The 10,534-nt window shown below is 32.8% G+C and overlaps 1 protein-coding gene across 2 annotated transcripts; it reads left to right on the top strand.

Moving 5' to 3' along the window:
• Positions 1-5,783: 5,783 nt before the first annotated feature.
• On the top strand, positions 5,784-8,410 carry LOC148767520 (putative cytochrome c oxidase subunit 6b-like). 2 transcript variants are annotated; one of them, XM_088823983.1, is made up of 5 exons: positions 5,784-6,046; positions 7,127-7,221; positions 7,620-7,698; positions 7,904-7,944; positions 8,089-8,410. In XM_088823983.1, the coding sequence occupies exons 1-5, from the start codon at positions 5,903-5,905 to the stop codon at positions 8,171-8,173; spliced, it is 444 nt and encodes a 147-aa protein (XP_088680109.1). In that variant the 5' UTR covers positions 5,784-5,902; the 3' UTR covers positions 8,174-8,410. The 2 variants fall into 2 exon arrangements, with proteins under 2 accessions (XP_088680109.1, XP_088680110.1); XM_088823984.1 differs by lacking the exon at positions 7,904-7,944 and having other exon boundaries at positions 5,787-6,046.
• The last annotated feature ends 2,124 nt before the right edge of the window (positions 8,411-10,534 follow it).

Consider the following 10,534-nt stretch of genomic DNA (forward strand, 5'->3'; position numbering starts at 1 on the left):
ATTATGTAAAACAATTACAAAAGATTACAAAACAATTTCTAATAATTAAAAAAATTGGAAAACCCTTATTTCAAACATCAACTACTAGATGCTTATAAACAATTCAAGAAAATCTTCAAGATTTGCAAGCTCTGTTACATAGACACGGCAATTTGGTGGAGTATCCGCGTGTCGGAAACGTTTCGGACACGAAACGCGCGGACACCCTTCAGATACTTCACTGGGCCGTGTCTGTAATTTCCCAAAAGTTGGACACGCGTATCTGAATTGGACACGCGTATCGGTAAAAAAAACGACCCTTTTTTTTACCAAGAAAAGCCTAAACCCAACTAAAAAACCCCACTTTTATTCTTTTTCTCACATCTTATTATTCTAAGCCAGAAGTTCACAGGTTGTATTTATTTGAATAACTTAATAAAAATTATAAGTAAACTGTAATATTAATAATAAAAATAATTTTTAAAAATTATGAAATGTACCCCTATATTTGTTAATATTTACACGTATCCCCCACGTTCCCGTGTCCTGCTTTTTTGATAAAATGTTTCCCGGTGTTCGTATCCGGGTATCGCCGTGTCCCCGTACCCGTGTCTATGTAACATAGTTTGCAAGACAAAAGAATCCCCATACATCAATGATCCAAAAAACAATTCCAATAACATGTTTACGCAAATATATACACGATTAGGCAAACCTTTAGGGATCCGACGAATCCAGCCGGAAGATCTTCAACACGAACTGAATTTGAATCCATAATGGAATTTTGTCGTTTTCTTTATTGATCATCACGTCCCATAAACCGGCACAGGCTGCACCGATAGATAATCAGGAGCCAGTGACGGGTTGTGGGATGTATGGCCACTAGAACAACGATAATATCACCTTTCAATAATTACCTCAAAATTCCGTGAGGTAGAGAAAATAAAAATAAAACTATAGAGAGAAGAAGGGTATGACAATAACGAAGAGAAAAAGGGTCATTGAGTTGTGTTATGTTGGTTTCGTTTAAATACTTTTAATTGGGAGGAGAATGTCAGCGTAAAGGGGGAAGTAGGAATAAAGAAGAGGGGAAAAACTAAGGGCTTTTTGTGCACAATTATTTTCTAACCAATCATCTTTATTATTTTAGGTTTAGGGGCTATGTCTTTTTCACCAATAAGCCCATCCTTTAAATGTTTATTATAAATAAAGAAAATATTCATGTATATGATAATTACCCTCAATTTTTAATTGTAACCCCAATTTAATTAATTTTGACCACAAAAATCTAATTTTGACTTTTTTTCCAAAAGTTTTTTTAAAAAAAATATTTTTTTGACTTTTCGATATTTTTTTTGGCGTTGACTTTTTTTGATTTTTTTTCTTACGCCCGTCACTAAACGTTGACCGTAATTGTGCTGTCATTAACGGTAATTATAATGTCACTGACAGTAAATTAATGTAATTATACTTCCAGTGACTGTACATTAACGTAATTGTACTGCTGTTGACACTACATTTATGTAATTGTACTATCGTTGACAGTACAATTAGAGTCAATGACAATATTATTATTTTTTTTTGTTATTTTTTTTTTTTTAATTTTGTTTCATTTGTTGACAAGTCAACGTAATTATATTCCTGCCGTTGACAGTAAATTAAATAACTATAAACACAATAATATTATTATTTTTTTGGGTTTTTTTGTTTTGTTTGAGTTATGCACGGAGTAACGTAATAATATTACTGTCTATTATTGGAATATTACTGTAAACATAATAATATTACTTTGGTTGACGTAATATTACTGTCAACCACATCAATATTATTATTTTTTTTGTTTTGTTTGAGTTATTCACGGAGTAACGTAATAATATTACTGTCTATTATTGTAATATTACTGTAAACACAATAATATTATTGTGGTTGATGATAATATTACCGGCGATAAAATCAGGAAGAAAAAAAAAAGTCAACGCCGGAGACCGGCGATCAACAGCGGTGACGGACGAAATTGTCCATAAAAATGTGTTTTGGGTCAAAATTGAATAAATTATGAAATTTGAGGTCAAATTTAGGTTAAATTAAATTAAAGGATGAAATTGGAGCATATTAAAGTATGATGGACTATTTTAGTCTTTTACAAACCTCTGGACCATTTGTGAACTTTTTTGTAAAAAAGTTTATTGTCTGAACATGTTTATGAATAAATACACATTAATGAGCTTATTTATAAAGTGCCAAAAAACTAAAAGGGATTTGCTTTGAAGGTGTTTTTTTTTTTTTTTTTTTTTTTTTTTTTTTTTTTGCAAAGCCTTGTAGGTTGAGGGTTGAATATTTATTTTCTTCAATTAGCATAATTTTAAAATAAAATATAAACTTGAATCGACTTTTTGATTGACTCAACTTGGTTTGCTAATCTTCTATATAAAAGTAAGAAATAATACGGGAAGTTAAGAAATTCTAATGGCGTATTTTTACTTTTTATAAAACTAACAATTGTTAATATTTCTTTATTTTTTATTTTCAGCATTCTTTTTACTAATGACTTTCATAGCAAATTAGATTTACAAATCCGCTAGCAAAATCCTAATCCATAGAATAGTGTTTTTTCTCTTAAATTCTCTCTCTCTCTCTCTCTCTCTCTCTCTCTCTCTCTTATGCACACAGCTGATAATTTATTTTTTTAATTCGATTTATTGTCATTTGACTTTCATAGCAAATCAAAATAGCAAATCCTCTACCAAAATTCTAATCCATTCTGATAGTGTTTTTTCTTTTAAATCCTTTTTTTTTTCTCTCTTATACATACGGATGATAATTTATTTTTTTAATAGAATCTAATTATCATTTTTTTTGCATGCTACCCCATGTACCGCAGGAGGATATAGAATTGCTAGTTCCATATAATAAAAATAAGGGTCTATTAGATATAACCCCCTTAGACATTCAAATAATAGGGGTATACCCAAACTTAAATTTGCCATTTTGATAAAAACCCAAACTTTTCTAAATTACATAAGTACCCTCAATCAAATCCCACAAATCCCGTTACTTTACCTTTTGAAATAATATCAAATCCCTCTCTATTTTCCCGTTAAAACACTATCCCCACAAAACCACTATCAAAATCTGCAAACGTCCCAAAGAAAACCAGAAATTTATACACCGGCGATTGACGATTTTCTGCACTCCGAAATCCCTCCTTATTTTCCCGTCGGGTTCGTCGCTTCCACCTCCGACCGCCACCACCTCCGTCACCGTTGTCGCCGGTGGCCAACGGCGATAACAACGATATTGGCCATAAGCAACACCTCCACCATCGCCTAGTCCTCCACCACCACCACATCCGAATTACATCTGTGTTAATAGACTATCCCATATCATTTAATATACTATCCCACTGGTATAATTTGACTATGGATCTCGTTAATCGACTATGGGCCGAAGAATCATCAAAACCCTAGATTTGAAAAGTGACGGCGGCGGATTTGTGTTTTAAAATTAGTAGACTATTTCATATCATTTAATAGACTATCTAATTCGACTATGGGTTTAGTTATTTGACTATTGAAAAAATAATAATATATATGGAAACTGAATAATATGTTTGTTTGAAATACTAATCAATTAGGGTAATTTTCCTTATTATATGAAAACAATTAGGGTAAATAATAATATATATGAAAAAATAATAATATATATAGAAACTGAATAATATGTTTGTTTGAAATACTAATCAATTAGGGTAATTTTCCTTATATCATGTAATAGACTATCTTATTGATCTAATTCGAATATGGATCTCGTTAATCGACTATGGATCCCGTATTATTCAACCACATAGTATATTAATAATTTCAATATAGTACATTAATCTGCTATGATAGTATATTACGGTTATAGTAGTGATATGAAATTGTGTTACAAACAATATACCACTGAAATGACAAGAATATTGAGAACAAAATCAACGTAAAGTATTCCAACATAACCAATAAAATAGTACATTAATAATCTCATAATTTCAATCTAGGGTTTTGATAAAATACATAAAACACATCATAACACAATCAAACCAATATGTCGAGTTAAAAAACTCTAGTACATTAATAATCTCATAATAGTATAATAAAATGATAATGGTAGTATCATACGGTATTCATAATAGTATACTACTGTATTACAACGGTTTAACACTTAACCGAAGATACCGAGCCATTACATCGTAAACACCTCTTTATAGCAACCAACCCACCAAACCTCAACAAAATCCGTACGAAATTCGCCATCGAAACAACCTAAAATCATGAAACAAAATTAAAAATGCAGAATACTAAAAATTGATTAATACACTGCAAATACATTTGAACGACAATACATTAATGTCATAAAAAATAAACTTAAAATGCAAAATCCATACGCTAAATTAAAAAAGGCTACGAAATATATTTTAATGTACTACCGAGCACACTAAAATCGACTGTTGTAAACAAATAAACCAACTATCAATATGGATCAAACTCATGAACTCGACCACAGCAGACATTTATTTCGATTATTGCATAAACCAACTACGACGCTCAAATAAAACAACTCTGGTCCGACTGCGTGAACCATCCTCTTATAACTCTGTGAATCTTCTTCCAAACAAACATCATCAGCCACAAATAACGATGTATATGTGACGACGTAATTTTGTTAAAAAGCGTTCTACTTAATAGAATCAAGTATCAACACAACTCTTAAAAATGTCTAACCACCGTACACGACAACCCTGGACATACAGCGAAAATAAAAAACGAAAAAAAACGCATTCATACCCGCTTAACAACGTACAACAATGAACGCTCAAATCCGATCCTATTTCCACGCCGGTGAAAAAATCTTCAAAGACGATAGAAAAACGATGAAACGCTGGAGAAAATCTTCAAAACAGATTGTACACGATTTGATAGAAACAGCCAATAAACTCACGTAAATTTATTCCGTGATTTTAGGCAACGTATCAGCAAATCTCATATCACGTAGTTAAGGAAATAAATGCCGTTCAAAAATAAAACAGGGGTATTAAAGGGAAATTATATAATATATTTTGTCAAGTTGACAAATTTGGGTGTATCTCAAAAAGGGAAAAATTAATTGGATCTACCTCATTAGAAAATATGAACAAGGGGGTTATCCCTAATAAACCCTAAAAATAATGGTCGAATACCCTCAATTCAATGGACCAAAATTATGATGGATTGTATTTCATTTTCTAAAACAAGTTCCAAACCTTAATAGTTTAAGGTAACAGATTTTATATAAAAATTCAAATTCTTTTCCGGTCAATAAATGCGTTCGGTCCATTAAAGATGAGCTGCTGCATGCAAAAGTAAGTTTAATAATACTCCATCTGTCCCATATTATATGTCTTTTAGAGAGTTTTTTTTGTCCCAAATTACCTGTCATTTTACATTTTCAATAAAGCATTAATTGCATTATTTTCAATTTTACCCTTAATCACTTCTAATTAATTAGTTGAGAATCAATTAATGTCGAGCATATTTTAGTAACTTTATCTATTTTTTACTATAATCTATGCACATTTATTGATTTTCTTAATAGGTGCAAAACAACCCAAAACGACATTTAAATTGGGACGGAGGGAGTAATTAATTAGAAAACACAAATGCGTAATTATATTGATGACACGTTAATGGTTGAATACCGCCAGATGGCAACTTCACGACAAAAGAAAAATCAAATCAAATCCTCAACCTTGCCACCTCTCTTCTTCTTCTGCTGGCTCCTTCCTCCCATTTATATTTACCTCAACAACTCGAAACCAGAAACAGAAAAAAGGGAGAGAGAAAATTAAGAGAGAGAGAGAGAGAGAGAGAGAGAGAGAGAGAGAGAGAGAGATAGCAAAAATAATAAAATGTCAGCATCAACAGTTGAACCTCAAGAAAAGATGAGGGCTCGTGACGTCAACAGAGTGGCTAGAGGGGAGCAAGCCCCTCGCCCCCCTCAGCACTCACCGCCCGTTTCTCGAGCACCGCCACCCTCCTCCACTACTACTAAGGTATATCTATCTATCCATCTATCTGCCGCCGTTAACTATTATATATATATATATATATATATATATATATATATATATATATATATATATATATATATATATATATATATATATATATATATATATATATATATATATATCCGCCAGCTTTACTGATCATGATGAAATATTATTGAAAATGGAATTCACTATCGATTATATACGAAGGTCATCAAATCCATGATATATGTATAATCTTGGTTGTTCAGCTCGTGAGATTAATGTATTTTAATTACCACATATATATATATATAATTTAATTTAATTGTTTCCAAATTAATAACTTGCTACTCTATGTTGATCCTCGGATACATCGTTTGGTTGGTTTCCTTCATATAAAATAAATATTAATTAGTTGATGACTAAATTGCAAGTTGGTCTAGTCGATCTAGTATACGCACCATATAAATTAGATGTTATATCTATAAATTAGATGTTATATCTGAGTGGATTGACCGTAGATCTACATATAATCATAGTAATTATAGTGGGTAGTTATTTAATCAAAATTATGATTAAGATTCATCCTCTGTAATAACCAACCAACCAATGACTGTAGCATCTAACTCACCTTCTACGTATCGAGTTTGTGATAGTGATTTTCGGCATAAGAAAAATTCACGTAAAATATTTTTTTCCAAAATTTTCCTCCAAATGTCTTAGTGTTGCAGTTCTTTTTCTTTTTTCTTTTTATGTGACAACATAACTATCATGTCTTTTAAAATGCAAACTTTGTAGCCTTAAACATTTAATTAATTAGTTCTGAGCTTCTTAACGTGGTTCTAAAATCTCCGATCGTAAATAAAAACAATTCCTTAATACATCTATAATATGGATAATTAACAAGTCCATATGTTTTGGTACTAAAATGCAAACTATGTAGTTTTGATTAGTTATGGGCTTCTTAACATCGTTTTAACCCCGATTTTCAACAAATGACACTTACCCTAAATCTATAATATGCCCAACAAGTCTATGTTTTGGTTCTATGTATTGAAATGTCACAAGCGTTAATCGACGTGCACATTCTTAATAATGCAGGTGGAGACGGAAACAAACAGATCATTGCAATTTAAGAAAGACAATTCGTCCAATCAGATGCGGCTTTGTTATGACAGTTACCACGAGTATCACAAGTTAGCATCTTGCCCTTCTTTACGTTTGATCTAGCTGGCAACGTAACATTTGCGAACTAATTAACTTTCAGTAACCAATATTACCATATACTTAGATCCCGATACAGATAAGTATTGAGTTTTTAATTTTTGAGCCTTCATGGTTTTATATAATGTAACGTACATAAGGAGGATAAAGAATAAATGCATGCCGTAGTGGCCTATGTGGAAATGGACGGTTCAACAGAAATGTTCGCCCGTCTATTTATTTTTCTCTCTTCCTTCGATTGGTATCTTAAATATTCCGGACTTCTTTACATATAGTTGCACAAGATTTTCTTTTGCAAATATGTATTGCAAGTTAGCAAGAAAATATAAAACTCGTTGCATCGCAATCTTAATGACATTGTCTTAATTAGGTGCATTCAAGAAAAGGGAAAAGACGCACAAGAGTGCAAGAAAGTTCAGGAGTACTACAAATCAATGTGTCCCGAATGGGTACGTAAATCAATTCAATTTCAAAAACATCTCGTGTTACCGCGATTTTTATTTCATTTCATACATAGTTTTTGGTTCTATGCTGCATAATTTTACTACCAAAAACTTATATAGTAAGGATGGAACGAGTTGAAAGCGTAATCTCAAAATTCACTATATATTTATCACGAGCGCGAACTTTTGATGTAATAACTTCCATTGGCAGGGTCCATCATCCAGATATATCGTATGTAGGACAAAATACAGGTTGTAGCATAGATATCATCTTATATATGTGAACCCTAAAAATTATTTTTAACTATTTTTTGGCTGTTAAATGAGTCTTGTTTCAAGTCACGTTTTGTAATGAGCATTTCGGAATTATATACTTAGCTTGCTTATTGTTTGCAGATTGAGAAGTGGAGAATTGAGTGAGACACACTTTGCACGTCCGGCAATGAACCTAAAACTAGTAGTCCTCCTTCATTTTCATTAAAATTTGAGCATGGTATTATTGTGAGCTACAATAAGAAAAAAACACGTGAGTATCGTGTTGGAGACTCTTTCCGATGTTGCCCTTTTTGTTTTTGCTTTCTTGGTAATTGGATATGTAGTTTATGTTATGACTATGGTCTTATTTGCAAAAGCTAACCGGGGTTTATGAAAAGGTAAAAGTTGGTGATTGTTAATGTAACTCCTAATAATTTATTATTTGAAGTTGTTGATGTTATCATTACGGGTGTGAACGAGCCGAGCTTGACTGTATTGGTGAGCTCGAGCTAGAATCCAATTTGACGAGCTCGACCTCGAAGAGTCGAGCTTTTCGAGTATTTGTTTTTGGGATCCAGTTCGAGTTTGAGCCATTTTGTTTATTTTTATTAATATTATTAGAATTTATTATTATAAATTATAATAAAAAAAATAGAAATAAAAAAATGATGTGTAATTTATTTTTTATTTACTTTTTTAAATTTATATTTATTTTATATTAATTATATTTCTAATAAAAATAAAAGGCTGGTGAACTTATGAACTATTAAGAATGAGTTTGGGCTCGACTCGTCAGAAAGCAAGATCTCAAAATATTCGAGTGGCTTGAGCTTTTGTTGAACCGGTTCACTGAGCTTATAAGTCGGCTCAACTCATTTATAACCCAACTCATTTATAACCCTAGCTAATTATCACTATAAAAGTCAATTTTAAACATTTAATCGACAAGTCAACATGTTTGGAAATAACAAGTTTCAGTTTAGTTTTGTAAATTATCTCAAATGTATTTGAAAATACAATTTTGATGTAGATTGAAGGACATGAATCCAAAAATCATGGAGCGGTGGTGTTGCAGAAAAAATGTAAGAGTGCAAATACTCACAAACTGATTATAATTATCATCAAAGAGTAGCTCAATATTTTGTAGAAGCTTTTGCAAACACATCCAAGTACAATGTAGTATTTAGTTGGGGTAATAATAGCTTCTGCAAACACTTAATATAATGCGGTACCTATTGGGATACTATATGCAAATATAAAAATAATAGTAACTGGTTGGGTTGATTTAGTGGCTTTATTTATTAATTTATCTTCATGAATTATTTTTGGAGGAAAAATCAATGTTACTCCTTAAAGCATAAAATACAAGATCAAATGGCAAATTAGCCCGTTAGAGAAATTGAGAGCAATTTAGAGAGGAATAAGTACAACACCGTTTTTTTTTTATTTTTTATTATTTTTTTTTTTTTGTGTGTGTACCGAATTCATCGCATCTGTATTTTATGTATAGAACTAGAAGGTCATCAAATTTCATGTAGTGCTATCGTGTCTATTGAATCAATAGGTGACAAGTTATGAATACGGTGGTCATCATCTACATCTGATGATGCTAAAAATAGATCACCTTAAATAGTTGAGATAGAGGGAGTTGGAGGAGCAAAGTGGATCACTGCACACGTGCTAGATGGTCCTGAGATACCTGCAAACAGAGAACACGTGAACTAGGTCGGGGTTGATCCGGCGGAAACCCCTCCGACGCTCAAGTCAAACGTGCGGATTCTAGAAATAGTTATGAATTGTAGTATTGTTCAGATAATAGGGCTTACATTCAATCAATGAATTAAAATGTTAGTTATACCTTAATTGAGATTGTTGGGCCCCAACCTTATTCGAAGGAGATTGGACATCGGTGGTAGTGGTCTTCAATATTAGGCTCGTGGCCCAGTAGGTATATAAATTGTAGGCCTATTGGGTTGACCCAATTACGCATATCATTAAGCCCCCCACTCTCGATTAGATGTCGGGGCCATGTCGGAATGAGTTCCAGATTGTGTCGAGAGTAAAAATTGTAGTGGTCCCGAGTTGGCGTATGGTTTAGTGGTGTGCGAAAACGTGTTGAAGCGTGGGTCGGAGGAGGGCTGTGAAGGCGCGTTGGCGCGTGGCCAGAGTCTTGCGACGGTAGCGTGGGACACGCCCAAGTTGTCGTGATGCAAGTTACTTGAGTCATCGGAGTTGTTTCGCGATAATGTAGTAGCATGGAGCGATTATCTCCTTGTTGGAGTTGTCTCGTCGCTGGGTAATAGAGTTGACCAAGTTATCTTCTCGTGGGAGTTGTCACTCGACAATGTAATGGCACAGGGCGAGTTATCTCCTCGTGTGAGTTGTTATTTATTGACATTGTCAATTATTTGACGCGTTGCTTGTATGTGTTTACATATAGCCTTGTGCGTGATGTACTTGCTAGACTCACAAGATTTTTTGATGGGGATCGTGCCCCTTGTTAGACCTCATGGGTCGTATGTATGTTAGGACCGTGCCACGTTTTAATGAAGGACCCTTCGAAAACAAGTAGAGAAATTTGAGTAAT

This window comes from Erythranthe guttata, chromosome 10 (assembly GCF_056151865.1).
Source record: "Erythranthe guttata isolate IM_541 chromosome 10, IM_541, whole genome shotgun sequence".
Classification (NCBI taxonomy): domain Eukaryota; kingdom Viridiplantae; phylum Streptophyta; class Magnoliopsida; order Lamiales; family Phrymaceae; genus Erythranthe; species Erythranthe guttata.

Coding starts and splice junctions, on each gene's coding strand:
- LOC148767520 (XM_088823983.1), top strand. CDS start 5,903: ATGTCAGCATCAACAGTTGAACCTCAAGAAAAGATGAGGGCTCGTGAC. Junction 7,222..7,619: donor AGTTACCACGAGTATCACAA/GTTAGCATCTTG, acceptor TGTCTTAATTAG/GTGCATTCAAGAAAAGGGAA. Junction 7,945..8,088: donor GTATGTAGGACAAAATACAG/GTTGTAGCATAG, acceptor TATTGTTTGCAG/ATTGAGAAGTGGAGAATTGA.